Source organism: Crocuta crocuta, unplaced genomic scaffold (assembly GCF_008692635.1).
Source record: "Crocuta crocuta isolate KB4526 unplaced genomic scaffold, BGI_CrCroc_1.0 scaffold216, whole genome shotgun sequence".
Taxonomy (NCBI): domain Eukaryota; kingdom Metazoa; phylum Chordata; class Mammalia; order Carnivora; family Hyaenidae; genus Crocuta; species Crocuta crocuta.
The window spans coordinates 6,253,709-6,277,750 of NW_027531504.1; the positions used below are offsets into that span (position 1 = coordinate 6,253,709).

At 38.3% G+C, this 24,042-nt stretch overlaps 1 protein-coding gene across 2 annotated transcripts in view; it reads left to right on the plus strand.

Annotated features, from left to right (window-relative positions):
* The window catches only part of FGD6 (FYVE, RhoGEF and PH domain containing 6), a 110,112-nt gene that overhangs the window by 59,846 nt on the left and 26,224 nt on the right, over positions 1 to 24,042 (plus strand). For both annotated transcript variants that reach the window (XM_077772162.1, XM_077772163.1), the window contains exons 6-8: positions 2,438 to 2,589; positions 4,880 to 5,036; positions 7,093 to 7,180. In XM_077772162.1, the coding sequence (XP_077628288.1) occupies positions 2,438 to 2,589; positions 4,880 to 5,036; positions 7,093 to 7,180 (397 nt within the window). The remainder of the gene's footprint in view (positions 1 to 2,437; positions 2,590 to 4,879; positions 5,037 to 7,092; positions 7,181 to 24,042) is intronic.

Consider the following 24,042-nt stretch of genomic DNA (forward strand, 5'->3'; position numbering starts at 1 on the left):
TATTAGCACCTGTTCCGCACAGGAGGAGTTGAGTTGTCTGAAATAACCATCCTTTAGGAAAGGAATCCTTTTAAATTTTATATAAGGTTTTTGTCTTTCACAAGAAACATAAGAAATGCCTATGGTTAATGTATAGGAGGCAGGTGGTTAAAGGGATCAGGAGAGAAATCAGTATCTTTCTTATCTGTACGATTTGCCCAGTGACTTGAAGGGAAAGTAGTTAGAAATAAAGGTAAAGGAATATGAAACCTAGTAGAGTCTGTTTTACCCAGCCTTTGCTTTAAGGTTTTAATTAAACCTAAAGATTGTTTCTAAGAAAGAACAATTTTTGTTTTTGAGTCCTTAGGGCTGTGGAACAGATTCCACTATTGTTTTACTTATCCCCAGAGGGTGGACCTCAAGATAGTGTGAAACTAGACAAATAGGATCTCAGACAGCACCACCCTTTCCAAGTCCCCTGGGGTGACAGGGTAGGATGGTGTGGACTTGTCTTAAAAGCATGGCATATAAATAATTTTCTAGGGAAAAGTTGACAGGAAAGAAAATGTAAGAAGAAAATTTTTTGTTTTGTGAAAGATGTAAATCCTGATAAATTATTGGTAAGTTGGTTAGAGGGAGAGAAGAATTTATGGTCCATGGTTAAAATATTTTGTTGATTCTGTGTACCAAACACATTGCAAAAAGCTTTAAGTGTGTTATCTAATGATGTGCGATGTGAAAGTCTCAGAACCCGCTTAGCAGACAAGGAAAATGTGGCTAGCCCAAGGAAACAGTCATACTGGATCCAGTATTCTCTGATTATCAAGAATGTGCCACTCTCTTCCACATGCCTTACCTAGAATGCTGTTGTTGGGAAATAATTACTGAAAGTGAACAATGGGACTTTCCAGATTATAATTAATCAAGATCTCTTGGGGACTTCTAAAATGAATGGATTGTGTTCATATAGCAGTACTGGAATAAGTTTAAAGGCAATAAAATTGCCAGATACCCTTTAATTACCAAGTTTGAAGATCAAACCAAAAGATGTAAGAGAAATATCACACAGACTGTTTTAAAACCAAATATCTACCCCAGCCACTTTGTTGTGGTGGTTTTTGTTTTTTGGGTTTTTTTTTCTGTCTAGCTAAGTAGGATAGGAGGAAGTATGTACTTTCAGTTTGTAATTCTGCATGGAAAATGATGTGGAGAACAAACGCAAAAGAAAAAAATTAAATTTCCTTACAACTTACAGCCCATTGACAAGTCCTTGAGACAGGCAGTGACCTTCCTCTAGGAGCTCAACTGCCTCAATGTTAATACTTTGCTGAGGGCAAAAGGCAACCTTAGTTTGACATTAGCTTAACCTCCAGCATCCCGTAAGTCTCTTTCTTTTTTTTTATTTTTTAATTTTTTTTAAATTAAAAAAAAGTTTTATATAATTTATTGTCAGATTGGCTTCCATACAACACCCAGTGCTCATCCCAACAAGTGCCCTCAATGCCCATCACCCACTTTCCCCTCTCTTACACCCCACCCCCCTTTTTATAAAAAGTTTTTTAGTGTTTATTTATTTTTGAGAGAGAGAGACAGAGTGTGAGTGGGGTAGGCGCAGAGACAGAGGGAGACACAGAATCCGAAGCAGGCTTCAGGCTCTGAGCTCTCAGCATACACACAGCCCAGCGCAGGGCTCGAACTCACAGACTGCGAGATCATGACCTGAGCCAAAGTCAGATGCTTAACTTACTAAGCCGCCCAGGTGCCCCTAGATCTCTTTTAATGTATAAAATTCCTTTGGATGGGTGCCTGAATGACTCATTCCGGCTCAGGTCGTAATCTCAGGGTTTGTGAGTTCAAGCCCTGAATCCTGTCCCGTACTTTGGGCTTTGCTCTGACCGTGCAGAGCCTGCTTTGGATTCTGTCTCTCTCTCTCTCTCTCTCTCTCTCTCTCTCTGTCTGTCTCTCTGTCTCTCTCTCAAAATAAACATTTAAAAAAATTCCTTTGGAAACTTCCTTTATCTCTACCCACCCTCAAGATACATGTTAGCAATCATCCTTCAAGCACATGGCCCACTGATCAACATTTTCATGAAGGGTCACATGACCAAAGTTTTACTAACAATAGTAGTAAATGACCTCTTCCTAACAACAGCTAGCCCCTCAAGGTCCTTGAAATCCTGCTTCCAAATTCCTTAGAGAACTGCTATCCCAACTACCCCCCTCCCAGCTTGAAAGTGTATAATCAGCCTCTTCTCACAGCCCCAGTGCTGTCTGCCTTCTGGTCCTGTCTCTGTGTTTAAAATCACCCTTTTTGCAGCAAAGTTGCCTCAAGAATTCTTTCTTGATTGTTTGCTCCAAACTACAACACTTTCACATCAGAAAATACAGTTTGTAATTTAAAAGCTTTATATCAAATTATATGTGTGTATGTTGTTTTTCCTCCTTTGAACTATAATAGGATTTCCGAGATGCAGTGGCCCATGCTTCCAGACAACTTGGGAAACCCGTGATTGAGGACCGGATCCTAAATCAGATCCTATATTACTTGCCTCAGCTGTATGAGCTCAACCGGGATCTCCTGAAGGAACTGGAGGAAAGGATGTCAAACTGGTAAAAATGGACTGCCCAGCTTTCCCAGAGTCCAATTTTAGATGGAGCCATAAGGGCCCTGCTTGTGACAGAGAAGTGGTATTCCTACATGGAGTTGTTTCAATGTATTAAGTTTTCTTGGTCATTACCCGTAGATTGGTCATTTTAGATGGCCAAAATTCACAACCTTGATGCACTAAGCTCATTTCTAAAGCCATTTAAATTCTTTGGTAACGTTGCCTCAAAAGCAAGAAGGACCCATATTTAGCCAATTTAACTTTCTGTAGGTGACCTCTGATAATCAAGCCTTTTTGAGATTGAGGGAGTTTAGTTGATAATATTCACACTGAAATGTTTTAAAATGCTTTATTATCTTTTCTGGAGTTTCATGACTCTGTCTTTGCATTTGTTTGGTTTAAAAAATTTACCTGTGTATTATATCATTGTAGACTGCAGAAAAGAATACCAAAAGGTTAAGTACTTCCTTGGGTTGTAGAGAGTAAGCAGAAACTTTGGTGGTATCTTTGAAAATATGTACAAGATTTGTTCTAGGAGGATTGAATTTACTGTTGAAGTCCATGGGGGACACAAAATGATTAGAATAACATAATAATGTCACCCACCTTCATGATCAAAATTTCCCTGTAAGCTTTCTTTTATATACAAGCTAGAAAAATATCTCTTGCCTGTTTTATAAATATGCCTCTGCATGTTGGCAAAATATGTTAGGTAAGTGATTAATTCCTAGCTGCATCCTGAGTGTAAAATAACACAGGGCGAAGAATTGAGGAATGACTAAAAGGTATTTTTAAAAGTCATGATAGAAATAAAATGTGATTACACAGAGTTTTCCTATACATACTTTGTCATTCCTCTTATAAAAATTATCTTTAAAATTACCCTGAATTGTCTTTAACAGATGTATTAGTATGCAAGCTTAAATATAGTTTTTGCTTGTGCTAAAAGTTTTCTCAAGTTTAGATCTATAGATGTTCTGCATTAAAGTCTTAGACATTCCTAAGAAACAGATTAAATTAATGGAAGGGACAGCTAAAACAATAATTATGGTAAAAGCTACACTTACTACTGACATAAAATTCTTCTAATCCTTGGATAAGGCATTTTCTAATTATTAAAGTATTTTTCTCTCTGGGGTCTTCAAGTTAAGACACAGTCTTTCGTTTTAGTATGCTTTCTGAAATAACATTTGTTTTTACTTTGGCTTTCAATAACAACTGTTGAAATACTTCATTTCTGCATTCAACAAGGTTTTGAGTATCTTACTGTGTGCTAGTCAGGGCTCTAAGCATGGTGGGAATATCACATTGCACAAAACAGATGAGGCTCTTGCTCTTATGAAATAGACGTTTCAAGTGGGGAAGAGCCAGAAAAATAGACAAGAAACATTAGATAAAAGCAACTTCTGATCTGGAAAGGTGTAAAATAAGCTGACATGCTTGCAAGTGAAGATTGGATGGCCAAGGAAGACCTTCTGAAAAGGCAAAGCATTTTCAATTTTTTTTCTTAACATTTATTTATTTTTGAGAGACAGAGTAAGACAGCATGAGTCAGGGAGGGGCAGAGAGAAAGGGGACACCGTATCCGAAGTAGGCTCCAGGCTCTGAGCTGTCAGCTCAGAGCCCAATGTAGGGCTTGAACTTATGGACCGCAAGATCATGACTTGACCTGAAGTCGGATGCCCAACTGACCGAGCCACCCAGGTGTCCCTTTTTTTTTTTTTTTTTTTTTTTTAATGAAAAGGCAAAGCACTTTAAAAGTGACATTTGGTCAAAAAGAAAGAGCCAGCCAGGCTTCCATATTTCCAGGCATGCAAAGCCATTAGTAAAAGTTTGCAAAGTGAGATTGATTTTGCATGTCCAAGGAATATTAAAGACGGCCAGTATGCTTGGAAGAGTACTGAAACGGAAGGAGAAAAACCTGAAATGAGTCAGAAAAGTAGGCAGCAGTGGGACCAATGGGGCTACAGATTTGTAAGCGAAGGTGAGGAGTTTGTTTTCCTGCTAAGTCCCCTGGGAAATCATTGGAAGTCAGTATTCGTTTTTAGACTCTCAGGCTGCACAGAAGGATGAGATGGTAGAAGCCGGGGGACCAGTCAGAGGGTGGCAGATCTAGGCAAGATGTGATGGTGGCAGTGGGAATGGTGAAGAGTAGGCACTTGGAGATAGGAGGTATCTTACAAGAAGAGAAAAGAGGAGAAGCTGATGGCTTAGACATGAGACTCTGCTCTTTATTGGATATGTTTTGGACACATTAATGACTCTTTCATATTTTTGTGTATTTTTGTCCTTAGGACTGAGCAACATAGAATTGCTGATATCTTTGTAAAGAAGGGACCGTATCTAAAAATGTACTCTACATACATCAAAGAATTTGATAAGAATATAGCTTTGCTGGATGAGCAGTGCAAGAAGAACCCAGCATTTGCTGCTGTTGTTAGAGAATTTGAGGTATTTTTGCTACCATGTAATGTTGAACGCTTTTTTCTTTTTTTGTTGTTTTTAAAGCTTTATCAATTTGCCATCGTTGAAAACAAAAAGATATTAATATTTAACTCCTTCAGGATCAAAGAAGGGATTGAACAAATTAAAAGGTGAGAAAGTATGTACTAGATTTAATTTTGAAAATCATTTACTACATGTTAGAATATTCAGTGGGTCTTTTTTTTTAATTGTGAGGAATTACACATAAAATAAAACTAATCATCTTAACCATTTTTAAGTGTGTAGTTCAGTAGTGTTAAATTCATTCATATTGTTTTGCAACCAGTCTGTAGAACTCTTGATCTTACATTGCAAAACTGAAACTATACATAAAACAACTCCCTATCCTCCCCTCCTCACCCCCCCATGACCACCACTCTACCTGATGTCTCCATGAATTTGACTACTCCAGGAACATTTCGTATTTTTAACTCAGACTTTCCTTTTATTCTTCTAACAACTAATCTTCAATGATGAGTAGGAAATATAATTTGTTTCCCTTTAGATAAATAAATGATACAGGTTCAATGTCAAAGTTAAGATAAATTAATAACATGTTTTACAGCCAAAGCTTATGTGTTTTCACTCAAAGCTAGAGGGTCCAAGCCTGATTTGATTGGGCATAATGATATATCTCTTAACAATTAGTTTAAACTAAAATTTTATTTAAGTCCTTCCCCCAATCTTAGATAAAATGTGGATTATTATATGTTTAAATACATACTTCTCTCTTTTGAAACTAAAAATCAGTGAATTCCAGTCACACAAAACTAGAAAGGTTTTAGAAATAGTATGATATTGCTGATTTCTTATACATTAGACACATAATTAAGCTTTAAAATCATTTGTTGTCTTTTTTCTGGAGTTTTTTTTTTCCCCTTTTCCTCTCCTGATGTCTTCATGTTGTTAAGAAAGGAAGTGTGATTTATATAGCTATGGCAACTGATAATTGACCCAGGGTTTCATCGGTGTCCAGAGAATTAATTGTTCTGTTGTCTTGGCAGCAAAAGAAGACATAAGACAGGAAAATTAGCTGTCTTGGTTAATGATGCTTGCATGGTAGATCCTTCCTTGGATGCAGTATCGTTATAATTTTCTAAGTATTCTGTGTTCCAGACCCTAGAGGTTTATATCTACAAAAAAATGAAGCAATCTGAACAAATCTTTAAAAAGTCTTCCCCGCCCAGCTGAGCTGTGGAAGAAGTGCACAGCATCTTAGGATGCAGGAACATTTTTACTCGGCCATTTTGATGCCACCTCACAGTAAATTCCTGTGTCGGAGAATGAGTTTGAGGCCCAGGATTGGACTGAGGTGTCTGTTGTACATACTGAGGAAAGAGCTTTCAGGGCAGAATCAGTTGTCATTTTGGTCCAAGTCAAAATGGCTCTGGAATTGAATGTTTCTATATACACTGATTTGGGATCTGTCTTTTATAGCCATTCATCTGAGAAGGAAATTTTATACCAGGCTTATTAGAGAAGGCATGCATAGCTAGGCTACCTTTCAGATCATCTTTACCTTCTGCAGTTCTCCTCACTACCTGTTATCATAAGTCTGTTGACCATAGGCTTTGATTATTATTTGAATCCAGTTCCCAGTAGATTGATTTCTGTCACCTTATCTTTAGGGCCATGCATTTCTTTTTTGGTCATTGGGTTTATTTGCGCTTGCGGAAACACTGGCAGATGTCCTGCTAAGTGGTAATTGCGGAGTGAGGTGCGCTTTAAATGACCTATATCACGGGCTGCAGCCACCACTGTCTGTAAGAGGGCCGTGAAGAAATTATCCCAGTGAGCCTGTGACTTCAGAGACCTACCTGCATGAAAGGGTGGGCTAGGTGCTGAGTGGGCTATAGTTCCACTCTTAGCATAACAGTTGAGCCTCAAATTACAGCCGGCTTTTTCATGAATCCCCTTCCAGAGTTGTTGACCACCTAAAGTTTGGCTTCCTGGGCACTTCAGTCTGGGTCCCTTGCTTTTTAGAAGAATGCTTGTGTTGACTTTGGATACCTTTCCCTTTCAGATGAGCCCACGCTGTGCTAATCTGGCCCTCAAGCACTACCTACTCAAGCCAGTTCAGAGGATCCCCCAGTACAGGTTGCTGCTGACTGGTAGGCTTCTCTGGCAGTTTGCCAATCAACCAATTGATGTTGCTTTTATATAACTCTTCCTCTCCTAGGAGCACCTCTCTTTCCAACACTCCAGTAACTCCTTTACCTAATATATGAATTTATAGATTATTACCTCAAATATGTATTGCCTGAACCGAACTTCTCTCAGTTCTTTGATCATCCTTGCATGCATTCTCTCCTCTGGGCATTGTTCCTACATGTACATCGTCCCATCCCAAACCCACATCCCTGTGATGTTTTGCTTGATTAATATTATTAATCCCAAGAATGATCTTTCCAAGCTGTTCAAGAATGAAGTTTAGGGAGTCACTCACACATATTTGTGTAGCAACTGTCATTGCCCTGGTCACTTACCTCCGAGGGTTGTAAGGACTGATTAATGAGCAGTGTGCTTAGAATAGTGCTTTGGTCTTACTAAGTTCCAAATCAGTATCACTTGCTATTAATAATAGTAGTATCCTTATCATCATCATTATGTTGTTGTTCTTATGGTCATTATATCCTCTACTAGACTGTAAGCTTCAAGATTACAGGGCTTTGCCTTTCTGGCTTAATACTATGATTGTAAAAAAAAGAAGAAGCAAGAGAGGCTGTGGTTTGAGTGAAGGTGTACACTGTGCTGCTCAGGGCTTTATATTGCTTGGCTCTTCAAGTCTTCATCGTAGCCATCCATATATCGCCGTATTATTTACATAGTGTGATAACAGGCTTATAGAGATAAGGGGTTCATTGTCACAGAAAAGCTAGTACAGTCTCACATCAAGTCTAGTATCCAACACATTCTACTAGTTTGGTGAAATAATTGGATGTGCAGCAATGTAGCATACATATATTATGTGCATTAAGAACTTTGTCAAATGGATAAGAATATCAAAATGTCACCACCACTCTACGTTCAATCTGTAGTGATTTCATGCAAATAGATTTTGAGGTATTTGATTTCTATTAGTATTCTTAAGAAATGGTGGGCATGTGCCTTTCCTTAACCCTTTCTTATAAGCCAAATTCTACTATGTCTGATATATCTGCTGTATTTACTACATCAGATATGGTAGATGAATCCTGGAAAGCCAGAATTTCCTGATATTCCTTTGGGCAAAGCCTTCCAAGGTTGCCTTTTATTTATTTATTTATTTTTAATTTTTAAGAATGTTTTATTATTTATTTTTTAAGAGAGAGACAGACAAAGCATGAGCAGGAGAGGGGCAGAGACAGAGGGAGACAGAATCTGAAGCAGGTTCCAGCCTCTGAGCTGTCACCAAAGAACCCAAAATGGGGCTTGAACCTATAAACTGCAAGATCATGGCGTGAGCTGAAGTCGGACGTTTAACTGACTGAGTCATCCAGGTGCCCCCAAGGTTGCCTTTTAAGACAAAGTGCTGTTGAGGAATGCCTGCCTTCAGCATCTGGAACTGGCTACCCTAGGTGTTTCAAGTGTGCAGTGTGAATTTCTAACTGTGAATCAGACACTAGATTTTTCTCTGGAATGACATAAGGCAAACCAAATAATTTGAGGATATCCTGTCCATTTGTACTTTCTTTCCTCTGCTTTTGGCAGAGATTTAGAAAACACAGGACAAAAAGGAAGTACCAGTGCATGTGTTGTGTTTTTGCTAGATAAATTCAATGCTGTGTCGTAAATGAAACTGTTAAATGGCTTAGGCTATTTCTACAGCTGTGAAGTATGTTTTTAGTGGCAAAAGACTACTATGGTTTCAAATGAGAGAAGGCTAGAGCAAGATTCTGAAATTTTAATGTAAAAATGTTTTTCCCCCCACACTATGACTAATTTAAGTTAAAAAGTGACACATTTAATTTACAGTTCATGGAAGTTTGGTTTTAATTGAGAAGTGATGAAACAGCAAAAGTAAATTTTAAAAATTAGTTTTTAAGAGAACAGATTTCATGTATTTTATGATAGCAAATAGAATAATTATAATAATATACTGTAATAAAAGTTAAGTGAATACAGTCTCTGCCTTTCATATCTGTTTTTTTTTTTTTTTAATTGAGAGAGAGAGAAAGAGAGATAGAGGGTGTAAGTGAGAGGCAGAGAGAATCCCACGAGGGTCAGAGAGAGAGAAGCTGAACTTGTGTTCACCGGATGCTATGACTCAAACTCACAAGCTGTGAGATCATGACCTGAGCCAAAGACAGGTACTTAACCCATTGGATGCCTCCTCTTCCTCTCATATCTTGTTATACCATGGTGACCCTTCTTGTGATGATGTGAGATGAAAAAAATGCCTACGTGATAAGATGAAGTGAGATAAATGACATTAAGTACTGTGTATCCCTAGGCTACTGTCGACCTTCTGTGACATGTTAGGATCATCTGCCTCCATACACTCACAGCTGTTGACTTGGGTAACTGAAACTGTAGAAAGTGAAAAGTATGGATAAGGGGAGACTACCGGATTTGGTGCCTTGTGAATTTGCTAGTATTTTTGTAATTTGAAAATTGGTTCCATAATTTGATTATAAACCCCTCGAGGCCAAGAGTGGGTCTTTTACCAATAATTTAGTGGACTTCAAGTTATCTGGATCCATTTTGGTTACCTTGGAAGCCATTCAGGAAGTAATATTGGCTGCTTTTAAGGTGGGTTTAAAACATCCCATTAGCTAAAACATCTTTAGCCTAAAGACCGACATTGAGATAGAGAATTTCAGAGTTGATGTCTTCTAAATGGAAGACATATTTAGGGGTGCTTGGGTGGCTCAGTTGGTTAAATGTCTGACTCTTGATTTTGGCTCCAGTCGTGATCTTGCGATTTTTGAGTTGGAGCCCTGCATCTGGCTCTGTGCTGACAGTGCAGAGCCTGCGTGGGATTCTCTCTCTCAGATCCTCCTCTGCTCTCTCTCAAAATAAATAGATTCTAAATAGGCTTAGGCCTTTTAAAAAATAAAAAATAAAAACAAATGGAAGATATATTTAAAGAGGTGAAATGTCCTTCCCAAGACTATACAAATAATATTGAAGTGTACATATGGTCATAGAATCCTAAGGACATATGGAGGCTGTGATACTAAGGGTTTGTTTTATATTTTTATTTAAAATTCTGATATTCAAGGGGCGTCTGGGTGGCTCTGGGTGGCTCAGTCGGTTAAGCATCCAACTTTAGCTCAGGTCATGATCTCATAGTTTGTGAGTTTGGGTCCCACATCGGGCCCTGTGCTGACAGCTCAGAGCCTGGAGCCTGCTTCAGATTCTGTCTCGCTCTCCCTCTTGCCCCTTTCCCACTATCTCTGTCTATTATTTATTGTTTAAATAATAATTTATATTATTTCTGTCTGTTATTTATCTCTATCTCTCAAGAATAAACAAACGTTAAAAATTTTTTTTAATTCTGATTTTCCAGTACTCATTTTTGTGAGGTTCTGATTACTCCCTATTTTGCAAGATATTTCTACAGCTGCTATCAAAGTACTCCCTGTCTATACACTTAAATTTTTAGAAGTTGGTTTTTAAGTCTTTAAGTTTGCATCTGTTCAGATGGGGTCCTCATCTTTGGATAAATAAGCTCAGTGTTTTAATCCTTTGAACAGCCTTGTGGGGTTAAATAACTTTTATGTTCATTATAGAATTTGGAGTAATTTCACATGCATAGATTATATAGGAACAGAGAGGAGAAGCAAAACTGTTTGGGGCAACTTTTGACAACTTTGATTTATTAATGAGTTTCAGGCAAACTAGGGGAAGAATCCCTGCCTGACTCAGTGTAAATATGTGCCCCTCTTGGTTTCTTAGGAGGGAAAGACTGAAACATGTAGAGATGAAATACAGATAAGATAGGATAGTTTCTTTTGGAATCCTTTTAGGGAAAGGTGAATGGAAATCCCCAAACACTGCAACCTGCCCCTACTAGTCAGACAACCATCCCATTGTCTTGCAGAGTTTTCTTCATGGACCTAATTTGGGTTTCAGTTGGATATTGAACTTAGCTTTCTCCCTTCAGCAGACTAAAAGCACTTTCAGTTAAATCCTGGTAGTATTTTTTTTTTAACCCAACTCAAAATAAGATTTTAAAAAATGAGTATGTTGTATAATGACTGCTTAGGATTAGAATTATTTTATTTAAAAGATAAAATAAACTAAGTAATTTACTTAATTTAAGTAGGAAAACTAATAAATTTTACCTTTATATTGGCCACAAGGCAAGTGGATCTAGCCAGATCTTGAAATCTATGTAGGCGCAGAATCTGTTTCCAGTTAGGAGCATGAGAGTCTTCTTTTTGTGTGTTTGTTAATTTTTTGAAAATTTTTAAATGTGTATTTATTTTTGAGAGCCAGAGTGCAAGTGGAGGAGGGGCAGAGAGAGGAGGGAACACAGAATCTGAAGTAGGCTCCAGGCTCTGAGCTGTCAGCACAGAGCCGGATGCAGGGTTTGAACCCACAAACCGTGAGATCATGACCTGAGCTGAAGTGGGACACTTAACTGACTGAACCACCCAAGTGCCCCAAAAGCCTGAGAGTCTTGAGGCAGCAGTGAAGAAGCAATGGAAGGAAACAGGTGCTGCTGTAGGAGCAATATTCATTTTTTACCTCTGTTTATTTCCTTCCTCATCTCTTCAGTGTTGAGACCGTCTTTATTATCCTGATTCTGTGTCTGTCATAGACTCTGGCACATAACAGAACTCAATGAGCTAAAAGGCTTAGGGAATTAAACATTGTTGTTTTTCGTAAAGTTGAGAGTCCCCATGCTGTGTTATCAATTAATGTTTCATGGATGAATGGCTCAATAAATTATTAAGGGTTGAAACGTCCTTCCAGTTACCCAAGCACAAAATTGTGGAAAGGACTGAAATATTTCTCTTTCCTCCTCTTTCCTCTGTCATAGGATCTGCTAACCAGTTTTCCTTTGCCTCTCATTCCTGTTCTTTCCATTTCCCTTGTTATGTTCCAGGCCAGGCCTTTGTAAACTCCTGTCAAATTGTGACAATATCTTCCTTCTGGCCTTGCTACCTCTTATCAAGAGCCCCGCCCCTGTGTAGCGTAGCACATTGTCATTTAATCTCTTTTCCAAGGATACCAAAAGGAAAAACACACTTCTCCTGTGTCTCTCCTATTCATACACCACCACCACCACACTCACAATACTACACCAGATGTGTAGTTTTGTCCCACAGCAGTCAATTCTCTTTGACATCAGCTAGGTGTCCTACAGTTTGATTCAATTCAGGCACTGTCTACCTGGAAATAGTGCCAGATTCTACAGATTAAGGGCTCAGTCCCACAAGACTACCCCCCTGCAAACTTCACATGCCATTCAGTACGTCCCAGGTTGTCACCTGTTTTTCTGATCAACCAGCTATAAATATGGGTTCCCCTGATTCTCTCTTTGGGTTCAGTACTTTGCCAGAATGGTTCATAGAACTCAGAGCAACACTTATTTACATTTGTTGGTATATCATTAAAGGATATGATGAAGGGGGACACCTGAGTGGCTCAGTCAGTTAAGTGTCCAACACTTGGTTTCAGCTCAGGTCATGATCTCATGGTTTGTGAGTTTGAGCCCCACATCCAGCTCCGTGCTGACAGTGCGGAGTCTGCTTAATATTCTCACTCTCTGATCCTTCCCCACTCACTCTCTCTGTCTCTCTCTCTCTCAAAAATAAATAAATAAATAATTTTTTTTTAGAAGGATATGATGAAGGAAAAAAAATGACCATCTAAATGGAAGGGATGCATAGGGCAAGGTGTGTGGGGATGACCTTGGAGCTTCCATGCCCTCTTTGGGTACCACTTTCCCAGCACGTCTGCATGTTCAGCAACCAGAAGCTCTGACCCCTATACTTTGGGATTTTAATGAAGGCTTCGTCATGTGGTCATGATCCATTATTAACTCCACTTCTAGCCCTCTTCCCTTCCTCTTAGGATGGAGAGGGGGGTGAAAGTTCCAAGCTTATAATCATGGATTGATCTTTCTGGTGAGCAGCCCTCATCTAGGAGCTATTCAGGAGCCCACCCAGAGTCAGCTCGCTAGAACAAAAGACATTTCTATCACCTAGGAAGTTCCAGAGGACTTAGGAGTTCTGTCAGAACTAGAGTCAGAGGCCAAATGTTAGAACAAAACATGCTCCTAGTGCTCTTATCACTTAGAAAATCACAGGGGTCTTAGGAGCTCTGTGCCAGGAACTGGGAGTAGAGGCCGGGAAAATTGAAAACTTTCTTATTTACCATAATGGTAGATACCTGTCATTTGTCCAAACCCATAGAATGTACAACACCAAGAGTAAATCCTAATGTAAACTGTAGGCTTTCAGAGGGGCGGAGGGTTGTGATGTGTCAATGTAGCTTCATCCATTCTAATAAACATACCACTCTGGTGGGGGTTATTGATATGGGGAGGACTGTGCATGTCTGGGACAGAGAGTAAATGGGAAATCTCTATGCCTTTCTTTCAGATCTGCTGTGAACATAAAATTACTCTTTTAAAAAAAGTCTTAATTTGGGAGGGGGGAACATTATTATTATTATTATTCACAATATAAAGGCCACAGGTTATTACCCAGAATTTCCCAAACCTTATTTTCCTTTGTTCTAGTTGCAGTAGTTTTTTTACTCTCCACTGAAAGGTGTCCTCAAGGTCAGATTCTTTCTTTCATTAATCAGTATTTATATGGCTTAACTTGAGCTGTACACCTTTATACACTAGCCAGCACCAACGTGGTCCTTGCTCTGGCGGAGCTTGTAGTCTTCTTTGGGGTCATGCCCAATCACTGAGGCTTCCACCAAGCGTGTCCTCTCCTCAAGTCCTCAATTAAACTGATCTCATCATTTGTTTGAGTGACTATATTTTGAAGATTTATTTTTGTAGGGGTCTTCTGTACCTATTAAAAAATATGTAGGTATTATAAAACGTAGTTCTTCTTTATCTTCTACCATCCAGAGATAACTATCATAGACCCTTTAAGATTTTTTTTTTTGTCTCTGTGTTATATGCAGTATAAATTTTTTTAACAAAAAAACTTTTTATTTGTGTAAAGTTACTACACTGGTGTTGAAAAAAGTTGAATCAGTGAGGATCATGTTGAGAAAGTAAAATAAAATGAAAAACATAATTTAAAAATTCCTCTGAAGTATCTTTTCCATTTCTATATTTAAGAGGAAAAAACAGTCCTTTGAACTTTGATTAAATTTGGATCAGGTAGTTTTCTTTGATCTTTTCTAAATATTTATGTTATAAGTGACTAACGACATATTATATTACTTTTCCTGTAATCTTTGCCTTTAGTCTGGGATGGTATTAACTCCCTCTAGGTTTTAGAAATCCAGGATTTCCCATGTTGGTTGAAAATGGGATATTAAAAACATCTGTTACAGCGTTCTGAAGCTATTAATTTGAGCTATGAACAGACTAATAAGCAGATTCGAGAAAAGATCACAATCATATGAATGCACGACTTTTAAAAAATCCTTACTGAAAAATGAAACTTCTGCTTAGCAAATATTTGTCTTATAACCCAGAGCTAATTGTCTCCCTCAAAAGTCATTCTAACACACTCTCTAGGGTAGAACGTGATGAAAGGTGGGGCTGTTCCAGTCACTAGCCAAGGAAGTTAGTTTCTGAAGAACCCAAAGACCCTGATGTAAGGCAGTGATAATATTCAGAATTCCTGTTATTATTAGCTCAGTCTTCACCTTGTTGCAATTAATTTTTTAATTATAGTTGTGAACAAGGTACTTTGAGAGATGGTATTTGATAAATTATATCCATGAAATATTTAAGTACTATGGAAATAAATATATAGTACTATGGAAAGACTTTAGGGTATAAGCACATTATATCTGCCTGTCCTATTATAGCTTTTTTTAAAAAAAAATTTTAAGCTTATTTATTTATTTTGAAAGAGAGAGCAAGCAGGGGAGGGGGGCACAGAGAGAGAGAGAATCCCAAGCAGGCTCCACACTGTCAGCACTGCGCCCGACACAGGGCTCAAATCCATGAACTGTGAGACCCATGACCTGAGCCAAAACCAAGAGTTGGATGCTCAACTGACTGAGCCACCCAAGTGTCCCCAAATTATAGCTTTTAAATGTAATCTCACTTTCTCTATAGAACAGAGGTTCTTAACCTTTTTTGTGCCTAGATTCTTCTGCTAATCTAGTGAGGCCTATGGACCTCTTAGAATAATTTTTTAAAAGTTACAGAATAGGGGTGCCTGGGTCACTCGGTTAAACATCTGACTTCGGCTCAGGTTATGATCTTATGGTTCCTGGGTTTGAACCCTGTGTCAGGCTCTGTGCTGACAGCTCAGAGCCTGGAGCCTGCTTCAGATTCTGTGTCTCCCTCTCTCTTTGCCCCTCCCCTGCTCGTGTTCTGTCTTTCTCTGTCTCTCAAAAATAAATAAATGTTGAAAAAAATAAAAGTTACAGAGGCATATGCTTCTGTAAGCATATGCTTACAGTTACAGTTACTCTTCAGTTACAAATCTGTAATCATCAAGACAGTATGGTATTGGCACAAAAACAGACACATAGACCAACAGAATAGTATAGAGAACCCAGAATTGGCCAACTAATCTTTGACAAAGCAGGAAAGACTATCCAATGGAAAAAAGAGAGTCTCTTCAGCAAATGGGTGCTGGAAGAACTGGACAGCAACATGCAAAATAATGAAACTGGACCACCTTCTTACACCACACACAAAAATAAATTCAAAATGGATGAAAGACCTAAGTATGAGACAGGAAACCATCAAAATCCTAGAGGAAAAACAGGCAACAACCTCTTTGACCTCAGCCACAGCATCTTCTTACTTGACATGTCTCCAAAGGCAAGGGAAATAAAAGCAAAAATGAACTATTGGGGTATCATCAAGATAAAAAGCTTCTGCACAGCAAAGGAAACATTCAACAAAACCAAAAGGCAACCAACAGAATGGGAGAAGATATTTGCAAATGACATATCAGATAAAGTGTTAGTATACAACACCCAAAAAACAAATAACCCAGGGAAGAAATGGGCAGAAGACATGAATAGACACTTTTCCAAAGAAGACACCCAGATGGCCAACAGACACATGAAAAGATGCTCAACATCACTCATCAGGGAAATACAAATCAAAACCACATTGAGATACCACCTCACACTGGTCATTGTGGCTAAAATTAACAACTCAGGCAACAACAGATGCTGGTGAGGATGTGGAGAAAGGAAACCCTCTTGCACTGTTGGTGAGAATGCAAACTGGTGTGACCACTCTGGAAAATAGTGTGGAGCTTCATCAAAAAAATTAAAAATAGAATTACCTTATAACCTATCAATAGCACTACTAGGAATTTATTCAAAGAGCTAAACTGGCCATCAACTGATGAATGGATAAAGAAAAAAATATATGTATATGTATATTACTCTATACAATATAAAATTACTATAATATAACTATAAATTATAAAGTATTTATAGTATATATTACCATATGCAATATATAATTACTATACAATCAATATAAATACACACAAACCTATACACACAATGGAATATTACACAGCAATAAAAAAAAATGAAATCTTGCCATTTGCAACAACATGGATGGAACTGGAGGGTATTATACTAAGTGAAATAAATCAGTCAGAGAAAAGACTGATATCTATGTTTTCACTCATGTGGAATTTGAGAAACTTAATAGAAGGACCTGGGGGAAGGTAAGGGAAAAGAATATATATAGTTACAAACAGAGAGGGAGGCAAATCATAAGAGACTCTTAAATACAGACAATAAACAGAGAGCTGATGGGAGGGGGTGTGGGAGGGAGAAGAGGAAAATGGCTGATGGACATTGAGGAGGGCATTTGTTGGGATGAGCACTGGGTGTTGTATGTAAGTGATGAATCATGGGAATCTACTCCCGAAGTCAAAAGTACACTGTATACATTGTATGTTAGCTGACTTGACAATAAGTTATATATATGTAAAAGAAAGACCTATTGGTTGAAAAATAATAAGTATTGAGGCACCCTGGGTGGCTCAGTTGGTTAAGCATCTGATTCTTGGTTTCAGCTCAGGTCATAATCTCCTGGTCCATGAGATCTGATAATGCAGAGCCTGCTTGGGATTCTCGCTCTCCCTCTCTGTCTGTCCCTTTCCTGCATGTGCTCATGCATGTGCATGCTCTCTCAAAATAATAAACATTTGAAAAATGGTATTCTATTAATAGTATAGGGAGGTAACTTTAAAATGAGCCTGTTTTTAAGAATGTAATGTGTGGCAAAATAAGTGTAAGACGGAAGAAAAAAGGAAAAATTAATGGGACACCTGTGTGGCTCAGTCAGTTAAGCGTCCTACTTTGGCTCAGATCATGATCTCATGGTTTATGAGTTCGAGCCCCACGTCAGGCGCTGTGCTGACAACTTAGCCTGGAGCAGCCTGGAGCCTGCTTCAGATTCTGTGTCTCCTTCTCTCCCTGTCTCTCTCTCTCTCAGAATAAATAAACATTAAAAAATTTTTTGAAGAAAAGATAAATTAAGATTCTTACATCAGAGGATACACTAAAATAAAAATGAAATATACATAGGCAGAAGAGAGAGGATTTTTAGGCCAATGAAAATACTTTGTACATTACCATCATCAGGGATGCATGTCATTTTATGTTTGTCTAAATCCATAGAATATACAACACCAAGAGTGAACTATGGACTGGGTAATAATGATGTTTCAATACAGCTTTATCAGTTGTAAAGGTACCACTCTGGTGGGGGATGTTGATAATGGGAGAGACTGTGCAAGTGTGGGAGTGGGAGTGTATGGAAAATCTCTGTTCCTTCCCTCAGCTTTACTGTGAATGTAAAACTGTTTTTAAAAAAAAAAACAACCTTAATTTAAATAAAAACTAAATATAAAGCAGTAAGCCATAGGAAAAAAAGGGGAAAAATAAAATGGGTTATTAAGACTCTAAGGATAGGGAAAAGAGGAGAGATGAGGAGAGATGGTTTTCTAAGCCCAGAAAAATAAAGAAAGTATAAAGGAAAATACTGATACTTTTCTGCTATTCTAAATAATAAAAGCATTATAAGTTTAAAACGCATTCAAAATTAAAAGATAAACAATACATCAGAAAATATATTAGCAAATATGAAAGAAATTGCTTTTTCACTAAGAATATTAAAATTCCCTTGGGTATCTGGACTAAACGTAGGAATAATTCACCCAGAAAATGCATAATAAATACACAGTGGCATATCTAACATCCTCTGAGTCCTAAGTATTAATTAAAACAAGTTTTCAGTTCCCCCTACTATATCAGAAATAAAAAAACTACAATACACATAACTGGATCATTTAGTGAATTTGATACTCTTCATCTATTTATAATGATATTTTAAGTTGGTATATTCCTTTAAGGAAGGTTTCTCATGATATATATATCAGGTACTTTAAAAAAAACTTCATTCTCACTGATCAAGAAATAATCTCAAGTATGTAAAAAGACAAATATATGAAGATACTGATCAGTGTTACTTACAATTAAAATGATTAGATAATTATTCAAAGAGCAAAAGGGCACTATTTATAATTAGACATGTGCAACAAGTATACAGCAGAGTCATTATGGGCAAATTAGAATATATGACCATACTATTTAGAATAGCCAAAACAAGATAATTTCAAAATGACCTTTAGTACCTAAGTACTGAATAACATCCCTCTCATGGGATGGTAGTCAGCTATTTTTAATGGGAAAAAAATATGTGGGCTAGGAGACTTTAAATGGGCTATAAAATCCTATATATTATTAAAATTAAAATCAAGCAGAAGGAAATATTTTAAAATCATAATAGTTACTTTAAGTTTATTTTTATTTTCTTTTGAGAGAGAGAGCAAGCAGGACAGAGGCAAAGAGGGAGAGAAAATCCCAAGTAGGCTCTACACTGTTAGTTCAGAGCCCCATGCGGGGCTCAAACTCACAAACTGCAAGATCATGACCTGAGCTGAAGTTGGGCACTTAACCGACTGAGCCAACCAGGTGCCCCTATAATAGTTATTGCAGAGATGTGCATGGTTTGAGTTTTCTCCATTGTTTAATTTTCCAAATTTCCTATCATGCATTTTAAAATATTTTTTTAAATGTGCTTCATAATACATCAGAATGATAATCATTACAGTTTTCCAGTCTGGTCCACCCTACTTATTTTATGTGTGAGGATAAATGCTACAGGGCATGGCCAAAGTCACAGGCCTTGGCCAGACATAGCTGGATGATGAAGAGTCTGTCCTCTCACTGCCAGTGAGGATACTTGACCACTTCACCAAGCTGCCTCGAAGATGGCAGCAGCATGTCTTGCAACTTAACACTTGACCTTTACTTTTGGTATTTAAAATAATTCCTTTGTCTCAGAAATCGGGATAATTTCTGGTTGCTTTTAAAATCTGAAACTTTTGGGACACCTGGGTGGCTCAGTCGATTAAGCGTCCGACTTCAGCTCAGGTCATGATCTCATGGTTCATGGGTTCGAGCCCTGCGTCGGGCTCTGTGCTGACAGCTCAGAGCCTGGAGCCTGTTTCAGATTCTGTGTCACAGTCTCTCTCTGACCCTCCCCTGCTCACGCTGTCTCTCTCTCTCAGAAATAAATACAAACATTTTTTAAAAATGTAAAAAAAGGGGCGCCTGGGTGGCTTAGTCGGTTAAGCGTCCGACTTTCGCTTAGGTCATGATCTCGCGGTTCGTGGGTTCGAGCCCCGCGTCGGGCTCTGTGCTGACTGCCAGCTCGGAGCCTGGAGCCTGTTTCGGAGTCTGTGTCTCCCTCTCTCTCTCTGACCCTCCCCTGCTCACGCTGTCTCTCTCTCCTAGAAATAAATAAAAATATTAAAAAAAAATGTAAAAAAAAATAAAATCTGAAACTTTGGCAAAGAAGCTTATAGACTAGACTTATTCTTCTCTGGATCCCATAATTCTGGGTGTGTCACTGATCTCATTACATATTTAAGGAGGAAAGAAGAAATGAGGGTATTACAAAGTAAGACATGTCCTCAAGTTCAAACAAATTGACTTTGGAATGTCACTATCCTTGTATGTTCATTTCCTCTGTGCTTTGCCACCAACCGTTTCTCAGCACAGTCCAGGAATCCAGCTGGGTGTTGTTGAATTAAAATGTTCCAGAATCCCAACCCCACAGATGACTCACTTTTAAGAAAGGTTAAGTATACTTCTGAACAATTTTCTGCTTTAAGTTGAGTATTTTTTGATTAGGTAATCAGGGGGTGATAAGGCTTACTAGGAGCCCATATGTACAGAAAACTTAGACCTCTCACTACATACAGTATTTATTGTATCGTAATCCTTTCACTCTGGGCCTCATATGTGAAAACAAAGTTACCTTGTATATCTCTTGAAGCACATGCTAGGTTTTGGCTAATTTTGTGCTTCTAATGGGTGATAATAGGAGTTAATTAACTTTTATTAATCAACATTGCCACCTGGTGGCCATAAAGTATATTTTGTGGTGCCCACGCACACTGCACCAACTTTGTTTTCTTTGTTATAAATAACCTTAGCAGCAATTGAGGCATTTTTATCAGAGAAATTTTTTTGAGTGCCTAGTTTGGTTTGGCAAGAGTAGGAAAAATCAAGGAATACTGTAAGTGTAACATGGCAAATTGAAATGACTACTCTGTTCTCATTGTTTCTAATGAAGCTCATGCAGGATACTAGGTTCTAAATGGTGCGTAGTAAGAATTCCCTGTGACTCACACAAGTGTGTCTGTCTGGTCTGTTTCGGGGTTTCACCTGGGTTATAACAGTCACTGGGGCAGCTCGTGGTTTCAGTGCTCCTCCCGTCTGACTCAGGCAGATCAGCCACATTCTTCTCATTCTGCAGTTAAAGTACTGGGTGGTTCTTAACCAAGGGGATTCATGGTCTGGTCTTTGAAAAGTAAAAAAGTTGTCAAGATGATGTATTGCAACAAGGTGCCCTGAAAATATAGATGGATGGATGGATGGATTCTTTGGAAAGTTGAATTTATAAAATTCAATTTAGGAAAATTGGATTTTGAAAGTTGAAATTTAAGGTGGTTTTTTTTGTTGTTGTTGTTGTTGTTTTTAAGTTGGCCAGGAAAGTAAACCTAACTCCATTCCATCTTTGGTTAAAAGCATGATTTTGCAGCATCCAAGTGGTGGGTTTTCTGCTGTATTTCCACTCTGTGCCTGAAGTTTGTGTATTTCCACTCTGTGCCTGAAGTTCAGGTTGGCCGGTAGCAGCTGAGCTTGAGTTCAGGGAAAGAAAATACAACACAAACTTATCAAGCTCAGCCCCGTGATTCTGAGGTCAGGATTTCCTCATACGGACATCTCGTGAGCCCTCTTGGTTTAAAGAAATGTCTCCATTCATTTGGGTATACTTTTGTATTAAAGAACAAAAATTGAAGGCAAAGTAGGAACTTGCAATGAGTCTGATATTTAGATAAATCTGCTTTTCCTCACTCTTCTGCTAACTAGAGGCTTTAAGGAACATCACTTTTGATTAATGCAACAGCCTAAGTTTTGAAAACATGTAAGAAGAGTTGGGTTTTTCTCCCCAGCCTTGTTACTCATAGGAAAGTTAAATATTTGGGCCCACTGAACACAGCTTTATAAATGGAATGTATCCTGAGTGGGGTCAGAGTAAGATTAAGTTAATTTTTTCACCTCTAGTTGAGGCTAAGTAAAATGTGTAATAAGTAATTCTGCAGGTTTTTAAATCTATTTGATTGGTAGCATACTCGCCAACTTGTGTGTTCAGATTACTTTAAGAGCTAAATTGCTAGGGATATACATGGAAGCTTAATATCATCATACACAGTATCTCACCATGGCTTTTTGCCAGTGCTGGATATTTATAGTGTGCATGTTTAAACTCATGCAAGTTCTTGGGTCACTGTCTCAAAGATGTACAGAGTTTCAGCAGTTGGGTGTGTGCATTTGTGTCACCTATTAAATTAAAAAAGCTGAAACTAACATCCAGGTTTCTCTTTGTGTCTTTAAACATGACTTCATAAATCCATGAGATGAAATTAACCTGTTCTATAAAGTTGCTGAATGGAGATTGATTCTGATAAAAATGCATTCAGTCTCTTAATATGCCTTCCTTCTTTTTCTTTTTCTTTTTCTTTTTCTTTTTAATTTTTTTAATGTTTTTATTTATTTCTAGGAGAGAGAGAGAGACAGCGTGAGCAGGGGAGGGTCAGAGAGAGAGGGAATCACAGACTCTGAAACAGGCTCCAGGCTCTGAGCTGGCAGTCAGCACAGAGCCTGACACGGGGCTCGAACCCACGAATGCGAGATCATGACCCAAGCGAAAGTCGGAAGCTTAACTGACTAAGCCACCCAGGCGCCCCTCTTTTTATTTTTCTCAGTTCCCACTGGCGTTAGGAGTTGAAACATATGTTTCAGCCTTTACAGCCTTTTTCCTAAACATAATCCTGTCTAAAAAAATTATTTATATTTTTCTTCATCAAACATTTCTTATCTCTGATATTCAAAGGCCTGGGCTATGTACTATGAGGGATAGAAAGATGAATAAGATACGGGTCCTGCCTACAAGAAGCTTTGAGTCTAATGAGAAAATGATAGAAGGCATAAAGTAAGTACTGTGTAATATATTATTCGAAGGGAGAGAATATTTCTTTCACGTGAAAAGTTGGTAAGAGAGTAGGAGTTTGAGATGAACCTTGAAGAATGGGAGTAGGATTTTTATGTGCAGAGACAGAAAAGGATTCAGTAGAAGGGAACATTAGAGACAAAAAGTGTGGAGCCAGGGACCACATGGGACATATTCAAGTATCGTGCAGAATCAGACTTTGGTAAGAACAAAGTGCCTGTGTTAGGCAGTAGCAAGACAGAAATTCAGAAAAGTCCATAGGGATCATGTAGTGTGGTGAACTTAAATTCCAGGGAACAGAATTTGTTTTGTGCCAGAGGGAAGGTGTTGTATGTATGTGGGGGTGTTGGTTTTTAAAAGAATTTGTTTTGAGAGGTAATTGAAGTCATCTAACATTTCTCAACAGAGAATGAAGTGCCTTAAAATCCCATGACATCCCTTAGTGTTAAAGACTTATAAAATATAACCTATTACCTTATTTTTTTTTCTGTATTACAAGAACTACTCTATATGTGGGACGCCTGGGTGGCTCAGTCGGTTAAGCGTCCGACTTCGGCTCAGGTCATGATCCCTCGGTTTGTGAGTTCGAGCCCCACATCGGGCTCTGTGCTGACAGCCAGCTCAGAGCCTGGAGCCTGTTTCAGATTCTGTGTCTCCCTCTCTCTCTGACCCTCCCCTGCTCATGCCGTCTCTCTCTCTCTCTCAGAAATAAATAAAACATTAAAAAAAATTTTTTTTTTAAATAAGAACTACTCTATACCCACATAGCTTATTTAAAGACCATCTTCATCTAGACCAGAGTTTCTCAGCTACAACACTATTGACATTTTGGCTTAGATAATTCTTTGTTGTGAGGCTATCCTGTGCATTTGTAGGATATTTAGTATCCCTGGTCTCTAGCCACTAGATGCCAGTGGAACCCCCTTTGCCCAGTTGTGACAGTCAGAAATGTCTCCAGATATTTCCAAATGTCCCCTGGCAAGCAAATTCACCCCCATTTGAGAACCACTGCTCTACATGTATGTAGTGGATTCCTCTGATGTTCTCTGCCATTGTACAAATCCCTTAAGTATTCAGTCTATTAATGCTTAGAATTTTGTGCTGGACACACAGCTGATTTGAGATTAGGGCATTTCACGTGTATTGGAGTGAAAGCACTGAACTGGGCATCAGGAAACCTGGATTCTAGTCTTAGCTCTGCCACAAAGAGGTGGTAAGTTCAGTGAAATTCTGTTAAGTAACCTGATACCTCATCTTGAAAATGAT